Source organism: Adiantum capillus-veneris, chromosome 10 (genome assembly GCF_014529385.1).
Source record: "Adiantum capillus-veneris isolate H3 chromosome 10, ASM1452938v2, whole genome shotgun sequence".
Classification (NCBI taxonomy): Eukaryota; Viridiplantae; Streptophyta; class Polypodiopsida; order Polypodiales; family Pteridaceae; genus Adiantum; species Adiantum capillus-veneris.
The window spans coordinates 157,049,988-157,075,643 of NC_140940.1; the positions used below are offsets into that span (position 1 = coordinate 157,049,988).

Below are 25,656 nucleotides of genomic sequence, written 5' to 3' on the forward strand. Positions count from 1 at the left end.
ATTCCCTCACGGTCTCAGACCCAAGACCTCACACACCTTCGAAGATGGTGAGAGCTAGCAGGGTATGAGAGTAGATTGAGAGGAAGAATAATAGAAGCTGGACACACCCTACGGAAACTGACTTCTCGGCAGATTATCATTTTTGTAATTATTCATTTATTGAGAAAACTCAACATTTCACCTTGTAAATATTGGGGCTTACAGAAGTTTCCAGATTGTATCCCAGTTTTGATAGTTAGATTGAATAGATGGTTGATTTGGAACTTTAGGGTTTGAAAATTGTAAGGTATATATACCACTTTTTGACCTTAACGAAGGACCTTTTGTCATTTAAAAAAAGAAGAAGTTTTGAAGTTTGTGAGTGAGCGTACTGTGTACGAGAGAGAGTGTGAGCTTCATCTTGACGCTACGTGTGCACCGGTGGTCGGAATCGAGTGCGGAGAAGTGCAGCGTGTTGCCCCCTACAAGAGCTACGCGCCGATACCTACATTGAGCTTGTACGGTCCGATTTTGCGAGCTCCTTCTACGAGCTTCATCTGGTGATTTGGTGAGCATACGTTGTCCGATTTTGATATCCACGCGTTCACATTGAGTAGAGCTACATATTATGCACTTTAGATTTCGGAAACAAAGACCTGCAAATTTCAGCCAGACATCCTACGTGATTTTGCACCGGGTGCTTTGGGTTGGGGTTTTGGTTCATAGACCTTAGGGAGAGCGACCTATTGGTGATAGTAGGGTCTCCTTCAAGTTCTGTGGTGTTTCGAGATTGTTTGATGGGTGCTCGGCTGTAGAAAGCGTTGTAGGAAGTTTCCTCTTATGCACTCTTGAAGGCTGTGACTTAGACATTGGGTAGAGACCTCTGTAGGAATTAGTTAGGATTCGGTTGAGTGTAGGTTGACACCTTATACTTGCTTCCACGCGCCTGCGGGTCGAGCTTTGTCCTTAGTTGACAAATCTTGTTAGATGAGTTCTCGCTGTGCGGACGTTCGTCGCGACGTATCCGTCCAACATTGACGCCAGGGACGAAAACCTTAGGTAGGTGACCGAGACTAGTCCTTGAGGATAGGGATTTTTGGCTTGCCAAGAGTCTCGTTTTACATTTAGATAGGATCAGAGGGTGGAGGACTCTTTAGGTCTTAGAGGGAGTCTCGGAAGCGCGTGTCTGGCCTAGATCCTTCGACTTAGGTAGATTTAGGTAGACTAAGATAGTTTTAGGTATTAGTTGAGTTCTTGAGTAGGAGTTGGAGTGGTAGAAGCGGTGAGAGGAGAGCTTGAGAGTCCGGAGAGGCCAAAAAGTAACCAAAACATCATTATCACCATTTCACATGATAAGTAGGAGTAGAGTAAGTAGGACATCATGATTTAGGATCTAGAGCACTTCATGCATGTATACTTGCTTGGAAAATTCATCACAAGTTTGTAAAAGACGCAAAAAGATGCAAAAGTGTGTTTGAAAGCCTAAGTGAAGTCCAAAAGTTACTGTGAGTGTTTTTGATAGAGCTGCAGAGCATCAGGAGCATTTCTGTCAGGAAAAAATTTAATTTCAAGCCAGGAGACATCCTATACATCCTACGTGTAGGATGTTTACATGCTAATCTGGTGAGAATTTTGGGATTTTGAGTTGACCAGTGTGTTCAGAAGGTGGGGTTTACCCTATTTTCAACTGGAAAGTGGAAATTTGACCATATCTTGATAGGATAAGGCCAGATAGACTGAAATTGCCAGACATCCTAGCCAAATTGTGCCAAAGCATTATTTTAAGACCAAAACCATATGATGGATTTATGAGCATGATTTGCATGGTATATTGAGTGATTGAGAGGGGTTTCACCTCATTTGGGTGAGAAAATTTGGGTTCAAAGCAGACTTTAGCACTTTTAACTGAAAAAGGCAAGAACAGCTGAAATTGGGGACTTTGGAAATCCAAACCAAAATCTAGGCATACCACTGGGTTGCTGACATCAAGGGGAAGCTGTGGGTCAAGTCTGGGGTCAAACAGGCCAAAAAGACATCCTACGCGTAGGATGTCTTCTGTGTGATTTTACACTCCAAACCTAATTTTGAGCATACCAAAGTGATCAGCAACTAAAGGGGAGCCTGTGTTTTGAATTTGAAGCCATTCTGATGAAAAAGATATCCTACGCGTAGGATGTCTAAAGCAAGAAATTAAAGCCAGATACTGATAGTGGGAATAACAAGGTGTTGTATAGCCTGAGGCAAGCCCCCTAGTCAATTTTGGTCCAAATTGGAGTTGATTAGACTGATCAAGATCAGCAACAAGCTGCCGGAACAGATTTCTGATCCATTGACCAGCTTATAGGTGTCTAAATCAAAAAGTAAAAACAGTTGTGGACTCAGCACATCAAGGGAAATATATAGTGTAAAAATTCAGGCAAAACAAAGCAGGAGACATCCTACGCGTAAGCTATCGGAACAGATTTCTAATCCACTGACCAGCTTATAGGTGTCTAAATCAAAAAGTAAAAACAGCATTGGACTCAGCACATCAATCCATAGTGCAAAAATCCAAGCAAAACAAAGCAGGAGACATCCTATGCGTAGGATGTTTATTGGGGCCTACTGAAGAGAAAATTTGACTGGGCTTAGACAGTGAGATTCCATCTGGCTTAAGGATTCCAGAACTTCTTTCAAAAGTGAATTTGGACCTTGTTTGTCCATTTGACGGAGCAAAGACTGAATTCAGACTTTTTCATGTAAATTGAGCAACATCCGAGGGAAATACAGTTCCAGATTAGCAGACCTAATCCAGAACATCAGTAGTGTATAAAATACAGTAGTGGTTGAGATTAACTCTCCAGTTATACCAATCGTTACTAAGATAACCTCTAGCAGTTAAATGCTTTGATTCGATTGACGAAATTAAAAACTTGTGTGTACAGGTATATTCAGCAGCAAAGCAAGAAGTTGCGCCGAGACTGATCCTTTTCCAGGTGAGTGGTTGGATTTGTGGTAAATTGCATTGATAAGTTTGATGAATTTAAGATTAGGAAGATACATTTTTAGAGACCAGAAGGTGGCAGGTGACCAAGGTAGCTTAGTGTTCACCGAGGAGAGTGTAACTCAGGCAAGGCTAGATCCACTAGCACCGATTATTGAAGAAGGTAGTGATACTGATACTTCGTCAGACAAATATTTCTTCATGATGGGTAGTCAACAGCCAGGAGGTTTCACCTATGACGGACCAATGCCAGGAGGAAGCACCTCCCTAAATCCTTTGAATGATTCCAAGCTCAATGTGATCTTCTTAGAGGGGAGCCGTAGTCTATTCTGACTATCGAGGACGCAAGTGCATTTGTATCTAAGAGAGGCCGCCTCAGAGATTGGAGATAATTCGAGTCTATGATGATGGAGATAGATTTCAAGACGAAAAGGGGAACCACTATCTGATAGTCAATAACCTTGAAGATTACAACAGATATGGAGATAATGTGGCGAAAGGGAAAATGGTTTCAAAAGCTCAAGAACCGCCACCAAACATTGATCGGCCCGGAGCTATTTTCATGTATGATAAGAAAACATCCAGGGTTCTAACTTATAATGAGAACGTGGGAATCTACAAGCATGAGAGTGAGGGTATAGTCGCATACTTTCGCAGCAAAGAACCATACTTAAACGAATTAAGCAAAGACAAGGTTCTTTACTTATTCTCTTATGAAACTGCTATGGGGAAGGGTATAGTTTTTGTCGATAGATACGAGCGAGAATACCTATGTATTCTCCTAGAGGAGGTAGAAAAGGCGACAGTTCCAGGAGCATCAACATACGCCCCAAACGACGTGCCAAGAGCCACCTACATCCCAAGCAAGTCGACAAATCCCTTTTCTGAAGAGTATGACGCTACCTCACATTCCACCCGACCGTAGACGTTCAACAATCAAAACCAATCAGCAACTCAGTCATCATTGCAGGCATGGCTTCTACAGAGTGCAACATTGGAACAAGACCGAAACAGAGATGGTTATCAAGCCGCACGAGGGGTAAGGGATCTGCAAGAACCACCACTCTATTCAAGGTATCAAGGAGAGAGTAAGCCAAAGACTCAAGGGTCAACAGAGCCTGGAGGACCACCCATAGAACGAGTTCTAAGAGATGAACCATCTTTGGCGAGAACTGTTAGAAATTATGGCTTAGGAGCACCACTAGGAGAGGAACCAACATACTACAGAAGACCTGAGGAGGTATATCGATTAGGACGTGGAGATCCAATGATGAGGTTTGTAGACCATCGTAGAATTAGACCTTCTCAAGTGCAAAAATGGGTATACAAGAAATACACAGGAAACAGAGACCCAAGAGATCATGTAGCAGCCTTTGTGCGTGTAATTAGAGCTGCAGAGGTGTTAGACTTCCCTACCCAATTTGTAGGGTTTGGACTAACCCTAGAGGATGTTGCTGCTATTTGGTTTGACTTTGTAGAGCGTAGAGACTTTGAGTCTATGGAGGAAGTGTTTGACGAATTTATCGAGGAATTCTCACAAAGGGGGATAGCTCATAATACCGTCTCACAAATCCATAAATTCAAACAAAAAGATGGGGAATCTGTACGGAAGGCAGCCCTAAGACTAAAAAGATATGTTAAGTTTTGTTATGTGGAAGAACTGCCAACTCAGTCCAGACTTATGCTTATATTTATCCAAGGACTAAGGAATGCGGATCTCCAGAAAGACTTACATATGAAGAGGAGCACGACGTTGAATGAGTTGACCAACGAGGCTCTTTACCTTGTGGACAATTGTGCGGTCTACAAAGAGGGGGAGTTCAAGGACCTTGATGACGATTCATCTTCACAACAAAGTGGAAGCAAGTCTTCTAAGACAGCACCGAAAGGTGAAGTAGCTGTAAACCAAGAGCTGCTTGTAGATGAAGTGCTAAAAAAGATTAACTTGTACGCCAAAAAACCCCAGGCTAAACAGACCAAGTGGTGTGCTATTGAACAAAAATGGACGAACCATGGGACAGAGGAATGTTATTATAACAAAGGATATGTGAGAGAAAGACCTTACGCTCCCCAAGCTCAGGTAGCTTCTCCTCAAGTTCCACCCATGCCTAGGTATTAAGCAGGCAACCTACCAGGACCTATAGGTGTAGAAAGACCACAACCAGTGTTGGGGCAACAACCACCCCTACCAGGATTACAACCAGTCGGTATAAGATACACACCAACCATAACCGAATCAGAGGAGAAGGCTTTGGTACCTATGTATGCATATTATGAAGATCCCAACGGATATGCGGCAAACTCTTCCTATTATCCACCGAAAGAACCCTCGATATCAGAACTATGGAGCATGATAGGAAGTACATGACCACCAACAGCTGCACATGCAGCAGGAGAAGGAAGATATAGCTTAGATGAACGAACATTGTTGTTCATAGCCAATGGAGGCATAGGCGGATAGAGACATGCGTACCAACAAAGGGGAGCTCAAGGAGCACCTCAACAACCCAAGGGACCCTTCTATACAAGTGTGGTGGAGACCATTGGCTAAGAGACTGTCCTCATGATGAAATCATTAGAGTCAACGCATATTGCACCGAGTGTGGAGTTACTCATCTGATTCTCGATTGCCCTAAAAACCGAGCAAAGGAGCAAAAACCACCTTGAACATGCTAGAAACAGTACCTTCCAGTGGAGGGTCAGAAAATGAAACAATCATATACCTCTTCAGGCAGTAACACGAGCCCAAGCTCAAAGAATGACGAACGAACCCATAATGGAAGAGCCAAAAACTGATGCCCAAAGTTCAGAAACAAAAAATCAGAGAAGCACTTGGAAAGCTAGAAAGGCACGTATGAAAGCCAGGATAGAACAAGAGAAAACACTTCTATCCGAGGAGTTAAAATATACAAAGGAGAGATTAGAGCGGTTAGAGGATCTAGCTAGCTTAAGCTCACACACCACGACAGCCATGGCACCCAAGGAAATAGCAGAGCCCAAAAGTGCAGAATCAAGAAGGTCTGTATTTGCAGACAAGGTAAATGAGTAGTTGGATGCGCTTCTAAAAGCTTATGAAGCCAGACTCAAAAAGAACCAAACCCAGGAGCAAAGGTGGATGACTTATCCATATGCGGAGATAGAAAAACAAAGGTTGGAAATGTGTAAAAAGATGATTGAAACAACTCAATTATTGATGGAAGACCCGCTGGGTAAACCTGCAAATTGGCATGAAGCACCAGCTCCAACCCCTATCCAACCAACTTTAGAGGAACAAGTAGGAACAAAGGAAAGACTCACTAATGCCTATGAGTCCAGAGGAGAACCTATCATAGTGCCAAATACAACAGATGAGGCAAGTGACAGGTTCCAGCCTAAAACATTGACAGAAATGGGTAAGGATTGTAACGGTCTAGACGATCTGTGGAAGCAAATCCGTGAGGCCAACGAGGCTAACAGGATGAGTAACCACATGAATAACACGAGAAAACAGAAGAATGTGATCTTACCTCCTATTGAAGAATTTGAGGCAAGATCACAAATGAACTTTGAGATACATTCACAAGGGGGAGACCAGAGATCAATTAGCTCGGGGCATAGCCAACCAGACTCGCTGAAACCTTTACCCTCTTACCTAGGAGAGTATGAAGCCAAGTCTGAAGTGAGAGCAATCCCATCTCAAAGACTTTCTTCTAACAAAGTGATGGATTCACAAGGATTGATTGAGTTATTGTCCACCCCGGTGGCATGCATAATCACATTAGCCGAACTCCTAAGGTTACGACCAAACATGTGGACCATAGTAGGTAAATGCCTAGAAAAATTTGGAGTGAAAGACCCCACCTTGAGGCTACAGGAAGGGATTAGAAAGTTGGACATGCCTCAACTAAACACTAGGCCAGTACCATTAAACAAGGTTGGAGAGTATTGCGAGGAAGAAGATGGAAACACCACACTACCAGTAGAATTCCAAGGAGTAGTTTCCAAAGCTATTCTTGACAGTGGAGCGGGAGTTGCTATTGCCACCAAGGAAATTTGGAAAAAATGGGGAAAACCAGCTTTAAGAGCTACCAAAATGAAATGGCAATTGGCAGATGGGTTCATGGAGAAGCCTCTAGGACTCTTAGAAAAAGTGATTGTCACTTTGTGTGGAGTACGAGCATACATTTGCAATAGTCGATTTCGACCAAAAGAACAATTATGAGATCATCTTGGGAAGACCATTCATGCGACAATTGAAGATGGTCCAAGATTGGGGTTACGACCACATATACCTCAAACATGGCAAGACAACAACTAAAATACACCTGAAAGACCATAGTTACTAAGATATGAACCAACACCTATGGAAGATTTTGATTCAGCTACAGTAGCAGGATCGGAACTCCTAGCATGGTTAGGGCAACAAAAAGAGCTATGGATGTGCGGAGCTTTACATTGTGGAAGCTTAAGAAGGGAGGAATGCGTCTTAGAAAGAGAGATTGAGGACAAGCAGTATTCCGGAACCTTTTCGTGAAGATGCCTTGGAACCTTTAGAATGGGAACACATACTAGCAACATTGGATGTCTATACAATTACAGATAGTCCAACAACAAAATTTGCTATAAGGATGGCTATGATGTGCTACCATACTACATGGTAAGCATTATACCAGGAGAAGATGAGACGATAGAACCACCAGAACACGAAGAGTTTTATAACTCCTCTGAACATCTGGAAGTAAATGATGATGCAAATAATGACTGTTCAGACACCTCAAGCGAGGAAGGGAAACCGGGAATATCAAGTTTTATGATTTTGCTAATCATCACCCTAGACGCCAGGAACGCTATAGGAGGAAACGAGCAGGAAACAAAGTGAGATAGAACCTGATGCCCAACATAAAAGGTAAAACTCACTATTTGATGCTTATAAAAGCAGAGGATTGTATAAAAGATCAAATATCAGGAAGATTCTCAAAAGATAGAAGGGAAAGGACGCGAGAGGAAATAAAATAGGAACGAAAAGCTAAAACAGAAACAAAATCACAAAAATCTCAAAAATAAAAAAAAGAAACAACAAAAGACCAAGAGTGAACCAAACTAGAGCCTAAACAAAAATACCAAGAACTGAAACGGTCTTTACATGAGATATGGACTACTGAAGAAGATAGTGATGGTAAAGGGGAGTCAGAAAAGGGAAACATGAATGTACCATCACACTATCGAAAATTTACCATCCACAACAGAAAAATCATCATGCCACCACCCGTCACGGAAAGAACCAACCAAGAATCTTTTGATGGGCCAGAAAATGCAAAAAGGATAGACCTCGCGGAACCAGGTGAAAAGCCTCAGCCGGTCTATATAGCAAACGATTTAGAGCCTGAAGAAGAAGAACGGGTAACACAATTTCTCAAGAAATATAAAGATGTGTTTGCATGGTCCTATAAAAACCTCAAAGGAGTTGATCCATCGATATGCCAACATACAATTCCTTTGAAATCTGATGCAAAACCTAGCAAACAACGTCCTTATACGTACAATGATACATTTGCTAAACGAATCAAAGAGGAGATTGACAAGCTGATGGAAGTTAAATTCATCTATGAAATTGAACATACAGATTGGGTATCACCCATTGTGGTAGTTCCCAAAAAGAACGGCTGACCTAGACAAAGTCAAAGTCATATTAGACCTACCCAGGCCTACTAATGCTAAACAAGTGCAATCCTTCATGGGACACTGTAGATATTATCGAAGATCCATATACATGTATGCGGTCATCACACAACCTCTGTATCGTTTGCTAGTAAATTTCGATTGGACTGAGGAGTGTGAAACTTCATTCCAAAAGCTGAAGGAAAACCTTATATCAGCACCTGTACTTAAAGCACAAGATTGGGAAAAGATATTCCATGTTCACATTGATGCTTCTGCATATGCAATTGGGAGTATTCTGGCTCAACCTGGAGACGGAACAATGGATTTTCCAGTTTGTTATGCAAGCCGACAGTTAAACAGTGCGGAAAAGAACTACACAACCACTGAACAAGAAGGATTAGGAATTATTTAGGCTGTAAAGAAATTTCGGCATTATTTGCTCGCAAACAACTTTTTGTTCTTTACAGATCATCAAGCTCTTTTGTATCTGGTAAATAAACCATGCAATACAAGGATAATTGTACGCCGGTTTATTATATTGCTAGAATTTGATTTCACAGTGGTGGTCAAAAAGGGTAAAACCCATCTACGAGCGGATCATCTTTCAAGGATACACAACAGGGAAGCTCCTAAAGGAGTAGATGATGACATACCACATGCTTATCTTTTCAATATTGAAATGATACCCAAATGGTCTCAGGGAATTGTTAGCATTCTTTCTTTTGGAAGTAGATTTGATAATACGAAATACAGATCCAAACAACAAACAATTCGACAAACAAAAAACTTCCAGTTGATAGCAGGACGGTTGTATCATCTAGGATCGAACCAAATCCTACGATTATGTATAAATCCGGAAGAATCCGAGTGCTACCTTGAAGAAGCACATGTCCAGGATTATTCATTTCATTGTTCAACAGTGAAAACACACCAGAGACTGAAACAGTTAGGGGTTTATTGGCCAACTATGTATGCGGACACCCATTCTTATGTTACCAATTGTACTATATGTAGTGCCAAACGACCAGTGGATCACGCAACATTGTTTCAGGTAAACATTGCACTTGCATGGAGTCAATATATCATTGATTTCTTAACCACCAGGACGTTTCCTGAGTACATCACAAGAGCACGAAAAAGGGCTATAGAGCTGGAAGCTCGCGACTTTCAGTTAATTGGGAACCAACTCTAAAAGTGAGGAAATGACAATCAACTTAGAATCCGTGAAAGTGAAAGAGAATACCTGCTGATTCTAGAACATGCACATAGCGGAATAAGTGGAGCCCATTTTTCGGGCGATAAGACGACAAAAATTGTCTTAACCGCAGGAATATGGTGGCCTACATTGCATATGGATGCTGAAGAGTTTGTAAAGCGTTGTGACGCATGTCAGCGCCGATAAAGAGAGATGAGATGCCACTATGGCCAATGATGGGAGCAAGAGCATTTGCAAAATGGGGCATTGATTTTGTGGGACCTATCTCACCTCTTGCATATCGCACCCATACCCAATATATCATTGTGGCTATGGACTATCTCACAAAATGGGTGGAAGCAAAGACAACGCAAAAAGCAGATGCACGGACCACTGCACAATTTTTGTATGAGAATGTTTTTGTACGATACGATTTACCAATAGAAATTGTCAGTGATCGTGGGACACATTTTCTTAATGAAGTCATTGAATATCTGCTAGAGGAATTCATGGTCATACATAGGAAATCTGCTCATACCATCCACAAGCAAATGGACAAATTGAGGCCACAAATAAAACACTATGCACGGTCCTCACTAAAATAGTGTCAGAGTCAAGAACAGATTGGGATCAACAGCTACACTCAACACTATGGGCATACAGGGTAGCTTACAAAACATCGATAGGAACAACACCGTACAACATGGTGTTTGGCCTAAATGCTATACTACCCATAGAGTTTTTAATTCCAACTCTACAAGTAGCGAAATGCTTAGAATGTACAGGGCATGAGCTCTCTTCAAGAATATATGATATTGAAAAGCTAGATGAACTCCGCTTGAGAGCTGTAGCTTCAATCTATGCTCAAAAGAGAAGACAAAAAGAGTTTTTTGACAAGCATGTGCGCACTAAAGAGTTCAAAACAGGTGATTATGTACTTGTTTATACTTTGAAGCAACATGCCAAGAAACTTAAAAAGCGAGGGATGGGACCCTTTGTGATTAGTGATCTATCACAAAGCGGACCTGTCAAGCTTGCTACATTAGCAGGTGAAGAAATGCCGAACTGGATTAGTGGATGTCGACGACTAAAGAAATATCATTTACCACTCACACAGGATATGCTTCAACAAATTCATCAAGGAAAACAACGAATGAAGGAAAAACAGAGAGTACGAGAAGAAGCTCAAGCAGAAGCAAAAGAACGCATTGCAAAACGAAGACTTCTGCGACAACAACAAGTAAGTGAAGCACCATTGCGAATCAATGCCATTCGACTAACGAAGTTGGATAAAGACACAGTGGAGCCAATAATTGCAGTCAAACTGGGTAGCAATGAAGTTGAATCGACGGCATTGCTTGATTCTGAAGCTCAAGCAAATTTGATCTCTTACGGATTATACCAATAGATCAAATCCATAGGTCAACTTCATCCTACTCCTCAAGTGCTGGAAAGTAGTACATCACACTCGTTGAAAACATTGGACTGGATTATATTGCATGTACAAGTACATCAATATATTTATCCAGACAAATTTTATGTAGTCGAGGATGAAAGCACACAACACCCAATGATGTTGGGAAAACCTTGGCAAAAAGAGTACAATGTGTAGATAGATTGGAATGCGAATGAAATCAAAATTCAACATGCACAAGAACAACAAGTAATAGCCTTTGCTCAGCAATACCAGAATAATCAGCCGTCAGCCATGCAATCACTGGAAAAAGAGCCAAAAGCAAGAGTGCCACCAAAGAACAACATGATGCCCAAGGCTAATAGACAGGTAAAAGCCAACCATGCTAGCTACATACATATGAAGTCACCGACCACAGTGCAAAGATCTAGGTTACCAAAACAAGGGAAACAAGTATGGATGCGGAAGGATAGAAATGACATGGCAGACAAACAACAATGCAACGAAAGAATTCAACCGAAGCAGATAGTTCAACCAAAAACCAAGGGCATAAAACAGATATGGATCCCAAAGAAAATGCTCAGCAATAACCCAAATGTTACTCGCATTTGGATACCGAAACAAAAGTAAACGGAACTCCCTTCAGTACAAGCAACAACGGAAGGCAGACAACTGCATTTGAAAAAGGACAACCGGCTTATGTGTATGCCAATCAACAACAAAACAGTGGCAACACAGGAAGTAGAAAAACACCTACAAAGACCGGCAAAAACAAGCTACCAATGGAAAGCAAAAGAAATACGGTCCACCGCCATTCCGGCCCAGCCAATCCTCTCCATAGAAACAACTCGGCTATATCAACAATAGCGGCAAAGCGATTTCCTTTTGCAAAAAAGACAATTAAACAAAGGCAGTAGAGTTACAACTATTACTTGAAAAGAAAATAGGAAACCTCGACGGCGAATGCCAATAAGCATCTTGCTTATTCCCTTCTCTTGCACAACATTAATTTTTCTATGCATTGACCGAGTATGCATAAATTAGGTCCACATTAATCGGCCAAGCATTAGCACAAATTTTTCAACCTATGCATGGCACATACTCCAAGGCGATACCTTGTCGTCCGGGAGGACTCCGGCTAGGAGGGGGGGAGGCATTCTCAAATGCGGAACCAATAGCAGAAAAAGCAAAAAAGGGCATGATTTTTGACTATTTTAAGGGTTTTTGTTTGATTGCGAAACTTTTCGGACTAACCCAAGTACATATGCCCTTATACAGCATGTATCTATAGTTATATGGGGCCAAACGCCAAATCAAGCCTCTAGGTGTGTGTATATAAGTAGAAATAGCCATTTTTCGGGCAAAATATTGGTAAAATGATTTAGGACACTGCTTGATCAAGTGATCATTAGCTTTACAATAATGGCAACACATCTTCATTTTGCCCTTATCACCAAAATTGCCAGACGAAGTGCTGCCAGCAAAAGCATTAGGAACAAAAGTTTTGCCACTCGCAACAGAACCATAAGAAGTGGCTGCATTATTGTTACCACCCTTTCTTTGAGAAGCAATAAAAGCCTATTCAACTGCACGCTATCTAGTCTTGTTTTTTCTGGAAAGTGACTCTTGCAACAGCAATGTGCATAATGCATCAAACTTGGCAACTTCTGGATTTCCTTGGGTCATAAGTCTCCAAGTACTAGCAAAAGCCTTGTAAGAATCTGGTAAGGCATCAAGAACAGTCTTCACAAGGGAACTATCTGAAATCACTTCACCTCCAGAAATAAGTTGCTCATTGATATCCTTGACACTAGCAAGGAAAGTGCCCATATCATCTTCCTCATGCATAATCTTTGACTCCAGCTCTTTACGCAGCAAAGCAATTTTAGCCTCATTGCGGCTTGCATAAAGACCTGCTAGAATATCCCAAGCCTGTTTTGTAGATTTTGTTGAACGGATGTGAGGAACAATGGTGTGCTTCACAGACAATGCAATCAATGCATGAGCCTCAACATCCTTTACATCCCAACGATCTTGTTCTACCGTAGGCAAAACAACTCTAAAAGCAGCAATCCTTGCAGCAAGACCTACAACATCCTCAACATCACCTGCATCCTCAAAACCAGGATGTACATCAATGCCTTGCACAATGTTCTAGACGCCCTTTGACACAAGAAGATGTTGCATCATATAAGCCCACATAGGGTAGTTGTCCCCATCCAACCTGTCCTCAGCAACAAACATCTTGAACACATCTGTGTTGTTGTCAGCCATGGTAAATGCTGCACCTGATGTGAAAACTGCCCAAAAATAGGAGAAACGGAGCGAGAACAACACGTGTTATATAGCACAAACCGTAGAAGACTATGAGGCACCTATTATGCTAAAAATGGCACTGACAAAAATTATGCACAAAATGACGAAATAGCATGTGCAGTACTGCTTGTAGTGGAAACGGAGGCCGAAATGAGCTTGAAATTTTTTTCAACCTGCAAACGCTTGCCAAAGCTCACTAAAATTGGAGCAAGTGAGGAGGCGTGTGTTGGAGCAGTTGGCGACTAAGACCGGGAGGACGCAACCTACTCTGATACCAATTGTTGGAATTAGGGTTGCAGAGAAATGCACGCAGCTTGGAGAAGACGAAGGAAGCTCAAGGCACACAATAGAGAGTGTGTTACTTAGTATGCAATGGAAAGATAGATAGCCCTAGAGTGATGGGCGTATATACAATGCTCGGGGGAAAAAACCTCCTAAAGAGGGGAAAAAATGCCCCGGCGGTCCTACTGTGTTCACACACATCACTACCACATGTATATGGTATCAAGTGGTAGCTGCATTCACTTTCTTAAGATTGACGCACACTCGTAATTTTTCATTTTTCTTGGGTACTACCACAATTGGACTCAACACAATCTGTGTGTTCAACTTCATAAATGAATTTGGCTTCCTTTAGTTTTTCAAACTCTTCTTTGATCTTTCTGGCAAATGTTTCATTATATGTGTATGGCCTTTGTCTACTTGGTTTTGCGTCATCCCTCATGGGTATGGTATGTTGATAGATTTTTGGATCAACACCCTTGAGATCCTTATAAGACCAAGCAAAGATATCTCGGTATTCTTTCAGTAAGCTTAACAAAAGCTCTTCTTCTTCTTCCATAAGGTCATATGCAATGTAGGCTGGTCTAGGCTCTTCTCCTTGTTCGGCTAGATCTATCCTTTTTATGGTTTCAGGTCCTTCATAGGACTCGCCCTGTTTTTGTAGCTCCCTGATAGGTTGTTCGACTATGATTTTTTGGTCTTGGAGAGTACATTTCTTGTAATGAGATGGAATGCTCATTACTTCTTTACCATCCTCTTCTGTGGTTTCCATTTCAACTGTGTATATCTTCTTTAGAGCTTTTTTCAACTCGATATTTCTTTCTTCGCTCAACTCGTGTCATGGTTGAAACCTTGTCTTGGTTTTTAGGTTTTACTTGAGTATCCTTTCTCGTTTTTCTCAATGTAATTTTTGCCATTTCTCGATTTTTTAAAAAGGATATCTACCATTGATTTTGTCCTTGACACAATCATGTGCATCTATCTGCATCAGAAGCTGTGTTCTATTGGAGATTGATAGCATAGGTCTAGCTTTCAAGTTTTTGGTATCTCTTTTTTTCTACCATTTCTGTCTTCTCAGTTTCTGGTTTGGAAATTCAAAAAAATTTTCCTCCCCTCCTTTCATGAGTAGCTTGTAGAGTGTGCATGCGGTGCACGAAGCGTGCGTGCAAGCGTGACAGGGTGAGGTGTAAGGGAGACAATATGTGGTGGAGCTCTCAGAGGCAGTACCCTCTAGCCCCTTATTCTCTATATGTACATAGGAATAAGATGAGGGTTAGTGTGAGTGATCAGTGTCAGTGGGCAGCCGGGCACTAGGCGCCCAGCCCAGGGTGAGGCACATCGCCTTTACCCCGACATACTCCCACTTAGGTGACTACTCGTATAAGTGGACCCTACTAGCTATCTACTAGTATATACAAGATGATAGGTGAGAGACTCTCTCAACCCACGTCCACTGGCTCACTCACTCGATCTACATGCAGTCGCATCGGCTCTAGGCGAGAGTGAAAATAAATGCTAGAGCCTACATGAAAATCCTATAGACATCTATGTATGGTCTGCAATGCTGCACAAAGCGCCATGCTAGCATCAATCATCGCTAGACTAGAAATCCCTACTGCAGATGCTCCCACTACAGCTGCTAAGTCGGGCCTCGATACTAATAGGTGGTACATGAGACACCTGAATGCTGATGATATATGTGCAATCTTGGCTCTATTGGCTTCCTCAGTGCTCTATGCATACACTGCATCATTATGAACACTCATCACGTATGGGTGTGTCTCGTCTGACACTGGAACATGCATGTCCCTGTCGTCCATAGGTGGTACCCTGTGTCCTGGAAAATAATCATCAACATCTAGCATAAGAATATAAAAAAACTCCATATCCGTCATCTCTGCATATGCCTCTAGGGAGCACCTCTCTCAACATAAAATGAGATAACTCTTGTTGTGACTCACTAGAGCAAACCCACTCCACCTCTGCTGTTGCAGAGTCTACTGACATGTCTTGCACAACTAAATGCTCTATCTTTGTAGCATACTAGAGCTCACTCGCGAATGAGACTCGCCTAGTCTCTCACTCATCACACGTCAGTGTAGTAACTGAGACTCTACCGTCTCGTACATCAAAAACATGCAATGGGTAAACCACATAAGACCTAGCTCCTTGATCAATGACTAGGCGACCCGCTGCAACTAGAATGACCACTCTTGAAGCAGTACCTGACGGCCACGCTGTCTCAAACATGTCACTGAGATCAACATCTGTGCAATCCCAGGAACATAGCGCACATGTGTAAGCGTATAAGATGCACCATTGGGTAGTAATAGACATATATCTCCTGCACCCTCTATGTCATACGCTGAACCATCAGCCAAATGAACATGACCATAACTCCCACTAGCAAATGTACTAAACCAGTCATGGCATGATGTGACATGAAATGTTGCAGACTCATCTATCAGCAATCGTGAGCAAGTGTCATCTCTGTCAAACATGTATCATGGGTGGAGACTATATACAAATGTGACATCACCGTCACTGGCATATGTAGCAGTTTCTCTACGCTGTGTTGTAATTGTCTATGCATCACACCTCTGTCTTCGATATTGTCTCATGCTTCTAAAACAACAATGCCGAATGTGCCATGTATGACCACAGTACCAACATCGCATATATCGGGAAGATCGAGACCTCCATCTCTCATGAGCCGTCACTGTAGACTCAACTGTGTCACACATCATGTCAATGCATAAGCGTCAAAAGTGGGAGATCACTCGACCACCACGCTAATCAAGCATAAATCAACCAATAGCTCAATAGTGAACACCTGTAACCTGCATGCTGTAGTCTCACGCTTGGAATATGCGTCGATGTGAGAACATGAGGCAAAATCAAAGAAAACATGTAACCAATACGAGCATACCATAAACCTCACTCTGCATTAATAGGCTCAAAAATTTTGTCAACCAAAATTGATCCTCCAGATTTCACGGTGGTTTCCTTGATTTCACTTCTAGTTTCCTTTACTTTTTCCTGGAATAGTTTCTTTGCTTTCTCCTCGATTTCATCCCTTTGTTTTTGTTTTCTCATATCATATCTTTTGTTTCTGCTTCTTTTCTTCTTTTGAGAGGAAAGTTCCCTATTTTCCGAATCATCGGAGGAGTTATGTTTCTTTTTCTTAGCCTGAGCTCTGGTGATTACCTTTTGGAACAATCGGTCCACTCTCAGAAGAGCTACTAGGTATCACTTGGACTACGCTCACTACTGTTTTACCCTTGTTTAAAGTATTTTTTGGACAATCTTCAGGGAAGTGTCCTCCCTTTTTGCAACATTGTATGCAATAAGCTTTGACTCGGTTGAGGTTTTTGTCAGGGTCTCTGGGAATTCATTTTTCCAATGATCATCTGCACCACAGTTATGACAGTTTCTCGTTCTTAGCTTAATCATGGGTCTTACCATAGAAGGTCTAACACCTTGATTAGCTACATAGTACATTGGTGCAAGCTCTGGTGTAGTATAAGTCGCAGGCTCTTCCATTAGTGGTGGATGTGAATTATACCAATCTCCTTCTACCATTATTGTAGATGGACTAGGCTCAGCATAGGATGTAACATGCACTAGTGCTTGTTCATCTATGACTCTCTCTAGATGCATGTACTTTATAGGCACTACATTATGTCACAGATATGGAGGTTTTTGACTCAACACGGGTTGAGGTCGTTCCATATCCATTGGTGGTCTTTGAGCTGGGACCATATTAGGTTGATATCTGTACATGGGTTGTCCTTGTGATCTCATAGGCACGTACAGAACATTCCCATCATACTTTGGTTGGTAATAGCACTCATTGGTCTCATGGTTGGTCCATCTACCCTCAATTGCATACCATTTATGTGGCCTAATTGGTTGTCTCTGTTGAGGTATCCCTTACCCTGGTGCCGTCATAGGTGCTTTTTGCATGTTATTCAATCATGTCATTCATCCTTTTGAGCATGTCTTCTATGGGTGAAAGTGGTGCTGCAGCAGCCGTTCTCACTTGTGCTAGTTTGGTGGATGTTGTTTTCTCTCTTTGGTTATCCTTAGGGACATCTTCCTCATTGAAAGTATCACAATTGTCTCCTAAGTTAATAGCATCTAACACACACTCTTCTAGGGTCGTATGATTCTTTCTATACAGTATAGCATGAAGTTGTTTATTTAGCAGTCCCTCTAGAAACAATGATACTAGTCTTTCTTTTGCAGGTATCTCTAGCTCTGGGCATCTTGCAATGTATTGTTTCATTCGTGTTGCACAATCCTTAACAGACTCACCTTGTTTCTGTTTAAAGCTATAGATTTGACCGTATTGTGTTTGATCTCCGTTTTGGAACAAGCAGCTACAAATCCTTGAGCTAATGTATTCAAGTCCATGATTGATCTTGGTGGAATGTTCTAGAACCATGTCAATGCTTTTCCTTCTAATGTCATTCCAAACCCTTCGAATTGAGTATAAAAATCAAATATGCATTCTGCTCTTAGCGCTTGCTTAAAGCTTGCTAAGTGGTCATATGGATCCCCATATCCAATGTATTTTTTGACCCATTTTTTAAAATCAGCTGGTCTGACACGTCTATTTGGTTCAACTCTCGGTCTCTTGACAGCTGGTCATGTTCCGAGTCCTTCAAACCAGTTTGTTGGAAATAGTGACTAATGTAACCCTGGACTGGCTTTAGTGTCACTTGGTTTTCTTCGTGATGAGGTAGTTTTTGATTTCTTAACATTCCTCTCAGAAGATCTTTCACGGTGTTCATCTCTTGGAATAGTTTTTGGTCATTGGCCCAAGATCCAATCCCTTATAGAGTACCCTTGGTATTTGGTTTGTTCCACCTCCTCAAGAGTCATCATAACAAAGTTATTGTTATAGCAATCTCTAAACACGTAGGTTGGTAGACCTACTGAATCCTTATATTTGATCTTGAAGATATAGATGATCTTCATGGGTGTTAGTTGTCCTGATTTGGCATGCAAAGTCCATAGAAGATCTTTGACGTTTCTATCCTCCCAACAATATACTCCGATCCTAGAATTATTTGTACTAAACCGTTTCAAAGGCTTCAAGTCAGCTTGGTCGTATCCCTCAAATTCTAAAGTTGGTGGTCCTTCTTTTGCTGCCATATCTGGAATTATGGTATTTACCTCTATCATGTCAGGGTTTTCAACTCGTAAATACTGAGTTCGTTTCTATCCATGTACATTTTTCCTTGTTTGTTTGCCCTGATCTCCTCTTTAAACTCAATACCATGGTCATCAATGCAAATAGCATACTCTTCGTTAGGATCCAGGTAAACATGAGCTCCATGGCGATTAGTCTTATAAAAAGAGAGTATATGCTTATAGCGCACTGTCGTTCCGATTTCTGAGTGAGTCGAATAGGAAGAAATTTCAGATGTTGAATCTAAAAAAGTGTCTGAGACTTCCTCAAGGATAGGGTGCAAGGAATTTCCTTGATTCATACTCTCTTTGGTGGATACTCTACTGGAGGTTTCTCCTTGGTTTTCTAGTATACGACCAGATCTAAGGTTCATAAAGACTTGTGAAGCCCTGGATAGAGTACTTACCGTGATATTGACTTATTGTCAATTTCTTCCACTTAACTTGATTGCAACTTCTGTCAAGATGTCCATTCCTTGTCTGCAACCTAATTCTTGTATCAATTTTAATCAAGTTAGCTATTCTTTCACAAGAATTGTATAGTTTTTGCTAACTATTGAGACTGGTCTATGTGTATCACTTCAATTCGAGCTAAGTGAGTCAACAGTTCAGACTTTCAGATTCCACTTTTGCAAAATCCAAAGGACTAATTTGCAACCTAAAAACTGAGTGAACATGTATCAATTTGGATCCGATTGAACCCAAAATTGCCAAGTGGCCTTATATTATGTTGGTCTAGTACTGTACAAGTTCAAAAGTAAAAAATGGTGTCTCTGTGTAGCAGTAGTAAATAATCGTGATTACTTACTTTTCTTAGTTTTTTACACTTTTGGCTTGATTTTCCAAGTATACAACTTGTTAAGGTCACTGGACAAGTTTCACTAAGTTTTGACAAAATGTGTTCAAACAACTGTTTCGTCCACGTAGACTCAGTTTTCAAGAATTTGGTTCAAGTCTCACTTTTGTGATCCAAATTTCACCAATATTGATTTGTGTGGTCTACTTGATATGCTTGACCTTGTGATATACTCAGATGTGCAAGATTATCAATTTTTGAAGCAAATAATAATCACGATTATTTGCTCCAGCTATATTTTTCATTAGGAAAAATTTGGACTCACAAAGGGGCCCTTTAAGGAGTTTGTCTTTACCTCTCTCTACCAAAACGGACGCATAGATAAATTTTTGCAAATAAACTCTAAAGTTGGCGGAGGTTTGACAGTTAGAATGTCCTCTTCAAGCTCTATCTACTGATATATAGCACGCCATGAGATTCTTCATATTTTACAAGATTCTTTTTTTGATTCACTTAGATTCCGACAGAGTTGTCACATCATAGGTGAATCGGAAAAAAGAATCTTCTAAAATATGAAGAATCTCATGGCGTGCTATATATTAGTAGATAGAGCTTGAAGAGAACATTCTAACTTTCAAACCTCCGCTAACTTTTGAGTTTATTTGCAAAAATTTATCCATCATGCGCCCGTTTTGGTAGAGAGAGGTAAAGTCAAACTCCTTAAAGGGCCCCTTTGTGAGTCCAAATTTTGCCTAATGGTAAGTTTTTGTCTGAATCTTGACATAGATCTGTTAAGTATCTAAACTTAAGCTCCCTAGCCAAGTTTTATCAAGTTTGGACAATTTTTGTTCAAATGATCATCAGTTTTATAACTGTAAACTGACTTTGCAAATTTGGCCACAATTTTTTATCCAATGATCCAAATCTCACCAAATTTGGTTTGTGAACTTAATACAACATGGTAAGGCTAGTGGTATGCTAAATTGATCAAAAAAGTTGAAAAATGGGATAGCTGTAAACAATCACGATTATTTACTTTTGGTAAATTTTTGCATCTTTTTGGTCAACTAAGCATATACACATGTCTATCACATCAATATAAGCCTATGAATCAAGTTTCATTTAGTTTGAACAAATTTTTTTCCAATTTACAGTCAAGTTCCTGAAAGTCAGTACAGACTTTAGTTTTTACCCAGTTTTTGGTCAATTTGGTGATCCAAATTCTATGGTCCTTTACAAAAGTTGTTTGCACCATGCATAGAGTCTCTGATATCAACCTTGGTTAGTTTTGAGCTGAAAGTAAATAATTATGATTATTTACTCTAGGTCCAATATGAACACTTTTTAAAACTTTTTCACTGGACAGTCTTTTCATGAGCTATTTTAAGCCTCTGAGTCAAGTCAAAACTTAATTTGGCTTAAAATGTCAAAAAAAAGTAAATAATCTGAGTTTTTGTAAATTCTTAAAATTTTTACCAAGCATACTCTCCAGTTGGTTTAACTTGTTGACAGTCTTTCGATGCTATTTCTAGTCGTAGACCTGAAATTCTGCACCTTTACATAACAACTCACAATTGATTCTTTCGGAGAGAGCAATATTTTGAGACCCACCTCGGATCCTATTGCAATGGGGTTGTGGAAAGTGTTCACAAACTCTCATTTTCTTGTTTTTTAATGGTTTTTTGAGCGTTGATCTTAAGATTTGTCTCGTCCGTCAATCATTCTTAAAACCCTAATCTAATTCTACAATCCTACAATCCTAAAGGTACTCAGCAAGTACGATTACTTCCAAACTACCTCTACACAGTAAAAGACGACAATCTTAAGCTATGCGGTTTTAAAAAGAAAGTTTCTACTCTAAGAGATCCTAAAGAAAGTTAAGAATAACGTCACAAGACGCTCGTGTTTTTTCATAGTTTAGGTCTCTTCAATCCCCGGTAGCGGCGCCAAATGTGGAACGGGTGTCTAACCTCACTCCTATCTTATTGCAGACGTAGTGAGAACCACGAATATAATTGTCAATCCATGGGACAAAGCTAACTCGACTAGTGCATAGAGGCTACAAGAGATTGTCAATCTCTTGGAAAACAACACAAACAACTCGCATCTAACTCAAGATACACTCAAGTGACTGAAATCACCAAAAGCCAATCACTCATTGACAAATAAATCACATCCGATACAGCATCAAATGACATCCAAACATAACGAAACTTTTAAGACATGTTTATAAGACCTAAGCACACATGCTTATGGTCTCAAATCTCACTTTAGGTCAAGTGTTTCTGACCTAGTCGTTTTCGACGCAGAATGCATCTAAATGCTTAGCAATGATGTTCCAATATCCCGCCTATGCTTAGTTTTTAATTTTGAAGTGTAAATTCTTACTTATGATGAAATTAGGTCGCGGATCGGCGACGTCAAAAGCTACGAAATACAGTGAATTGCGTACTTCAATGCGTAGAGCTATTACCTGCGGTTGCAATGCAACAGACACGACTGCATGCGACAATTGGGGAGAGAGTAGAAAGTGCGAAAAAGAGAGAAGTGAGCGCCGTTAGCTCATGCTGTGTATTTCATTATCCAAAACATAATAATAACTTACAAAAATTGGCTTTTATACCTTAGCCAAGGTTTTTGGTGGTCAAATCTAATAATCTGAGAGCTCTAACTACAGATAGGTAAAGACACGTTGATACAATCTAAAAGCTTGTAGCCGCGGCTCATCAATTATAAAGTTTATCCGAAAAATAAGAGTTACAATATTCTCGATTCATCGAAATAATAAATGTTTTTACAATGAGAGCTCTGAAAAATGGTATCCGAGTTATCTTGCTGCTAACAATTGCTATGTTGCTTTCTCAAATTAAGTACTCTATCTATGCCATCTATGCTCATTAGGAACTTGTTCTTAATGAAATGCTCACTATGTTATCACCTTTTGCTACACACAAGTTACTAGTGCATTAAATGTTACATCTCCTCAGCTATGGGCTAAGGATTCTTGATTGGATAGTCGCTCATGAATTGACCTAAGACTCAATAGTGGAAGGATGCCCTAGGGAGATACTTTTAAGCAGCGGGTTGTCCGAACCCTTCGTCATTGTATGTAAATATGTCTATGACATGAAGCATGCGCTTGGACACTCTATAACTCTTTTGTCAATTCGGATGCTATGGCTTTCAGATGGTTGTGAAAGTACAAAGGCAAGCTAGGAAAATTTACCCACACTTGACAACTTGTTTAGAGCCAACACTTCCTGGTTGAAGCTTGTGGACAACCTAGACAAACACAATGGCGAGTTTCATATCATCTATTGGCTAGTGTTCAATGTGTTGAATGCCATCTATAAGGTCTTGAAGACAAATACGCACGCAGTCTGTCATGGAAAAGGAAGTTGGCCATCCCAAGCATTGAAGGAGGGGGTATGATGAAAGGAAAGGGGCCCTGGGAAACAGGGAAGGGAGCAAGCAAAGAACACTACGCCATGGCTATGGTTCAGTCCCTCTCCTTTAAAAAATGCAGTTGTTTCCGAAAGCATGGATGTGAACTCCTCTATTGCATATGTCATTGGGCACACCAAAAGCTGGAAAGATAACTCCTCTATTGCATATGTAATGGATGGGCCTTCCGTTGGCAGGCCAAAAGAAATGGTGGCACGTGAAGCGTAATTTTGATCAATGACAAAACGGCAGATGCTCCAAAGTTAGACCCTTTGTGATACCCGTCACAGAGGCAGAAATGCATGTAAAGAGCGCAGGGTTGCAGCAGGGTCGTCAGGAGCAGATATGGCTTGTGCGGCGGCACCAAAGCGAAGGCACCATGCATTGGCGGTGGCGTTGCCGGGCCAAGGCCACGTGAACCCCATGATGCGCTTCTGTAAGCGGCTGGCCGCTCAAGAGGGCTTCACCATCACCTTCCTCGACATAACCAACTCCTTCTTCACCTCTAAGCAGCCTCCTCCGCCATTAGGAGAGCATGCGGAGGCAGGGGCACGCAGTGGATCACCGCTTGAATATATCCGCAGAACACACATTTCCATGCCTTTGTTCGATCGCAACCAGTTGAGCCTGACTGGGGTGGGCATCATGGAGTGCTTCTTAAAAGCCCTCAACAGCCTCGCTCCTCAAATTGAGCACCTGCTGCTGCAACAGCAAGACCCGCCGGTCACTTGCCTCATCTCCGACATCTTCATGACCACCTCTACGCAAAGTGTAGCGGACAAACTCAACTTACCCAGAATTGCTCTTTATCCTTCCAGTCATAGCGCTCTGTTGCTGGCTCACCATATCCAACAGGGAACCGTGTCTCTTGAAGAAGGTAACTCTCTCTCTCTCTCTCTCTCTCTCTCTCTCTCTCAACCCCAACCCCCTGGCGGGCTCCCAAAACAACAAAACAGCCCTAATTGGGACTTCACACACATCACAAAGGTAATTAGGCACATATAGTCCCTGCAGTCTTTGGTCAAGTGTCGGCTTCCTAACACCCACCATTTTCATCAATTGTAGTCTTGAAGGCATTGGAAGCAAGAGAAAGTTTGAAGAATAACACTTTCAAAGAGGGCCTCCATGGCTTACCTACTATAAAAGTTGGAGATCTCATGGACCACCTCGGAGAAAATCGCTACATGTACGCATATTTGTCGAAAGCATTACAAGAGACAACGAGCAGAGCTCACGCCATAGTTGTCAATACCTTCAAAGAGCTAGAAGAGGTAGCCCTTGAAGTGAATTTAGGCATACCAGCTTATGGTATAGGCCCATTGGTGGAGCCACTCGAAGAGGAGATATCTACAAGCTTTTGGAAGGAGGATGAAGCTTGCATGTGGTGGCTAGACTCACAACCGTGCTCATCCGTTCTTTTTATCTCCTTTGGTAGCTTTGCCTCCCTAACAATCCCTCAATTTGAAGAACTCGTTGCTGGCCTTCTTTCTAGTCAACAACGTTTTCTTTGGGTTTTTCGTCCTGATCTTGTAAAGGATGCATCATACACAACATTCCCTGAGGAACTCTTAATTAAGTGTCATGGCAGAGGCTATGTCACACATTGGGCTCCCCAAGTCAAAGTACTTTCCCACTCTTCCGTACATGGATTTCTTACTCATTGTGGTTGGAATTCTACTGTTGAAGCCATAAGCCAAGGTGTACCTATGCTTTGCTTTCCTTACTTTGCCGATCAGTTCTTGGATGCTAAGTTCATCATTGAAGAATGGAAAGTTGGTCTCGGTTTCAAAGAGAACCCAAACAATGGTTTGATTGATAGGGAAGAGGTAGAGAGGGTCATTCGAGCATTACATGAGGGAGAAGAAGGAGAACGTCTTCATAAAAGTGCCAAGTTCTTAAAGGAAGCATGTACTCAGAGCTATCTACCCAAAGGCTATGCATACACCAATATTCAATCCATAGTCAAGTCTTTAAAGTAGACTCTATCTACTCGTAGGGACATTGCAACAGTTTGATGCATGCAATATTTAGTCTATATGATTGTAATGAGTCTCTTCATTTTGACATCTAAAACAATCGTAAAATGTTTTGGATCTAGTTAGAGTTAGGATTAGCTCCAATGACACCAACAGTAATGCATAATACTCGATTGAAGAGACGAGGAACTAGACAAAGAAATATTTATTCACTCATATCTTCTAAAAATCAAAGTTGACCGATGAGACATAAATGTACATGACTATTCGGTACAAAAAAAAGTGCTATGGTGATAAAGTAAGCTAGAAAGGTGTGGGCAGTTGTGAGGGATTAAAGATGATGATATGTGTGGGAGCTCTAAGTCTATGGTTGAAATACTTTATGCTTGGGGAGTGAAGTCATAATATGCATGTATCTAGCTAGCTCCATTTGAT

At 41.1% G+C, this 25,656-nt stretch overlaps 1 protein-coding gene across 1 annotated transcript; it reads left to right on the plus strand.

The window, feature by feature from the left end:
- Positions 1–22,503: 22,503 nt before the first annotated feature.
- On the plus strand, positions 22,504–25,353 carry LOC147449931 (UDP-glycosyltransferase 85A1-like). Its single transcript, XM_086522740.1, has 2 exons — positions 22,504–24,122; positions 24,311–25,353. The coding sequence occupies exons 1-2, from the start codon at positions 23,591–23,593 to the stop codon at positions 25,222–25,224; spliced, it is 1,446 nt and encodes a 481-aa protein (XP_086378866.1). The 5' UTR covers positions 22,504–23,590; the 3' UTR covers positions 25,225–25,353.
- The last annotated feature ends 303 nt before the right edge of the window (positions 25,354–25,656 follow it).

Excerpts from the sequence above, each read along its gene's own strand:
- LOC147449931 (XM_086522740.1), top strand. The coding sequence starts at position 23,591 with ATGGCTTGTGCGGCGGCACCAAAGCGAAGGCACCATGCATTGGCGGTG. Across the intron at positions 24,123-24,310 it reads AACCGTGTCTCTTGAAGAAG|TCTTGAAGGCATTGGAAGCA; the intron begins GTAACTCTCTCT and ends CATCAATTGTAG.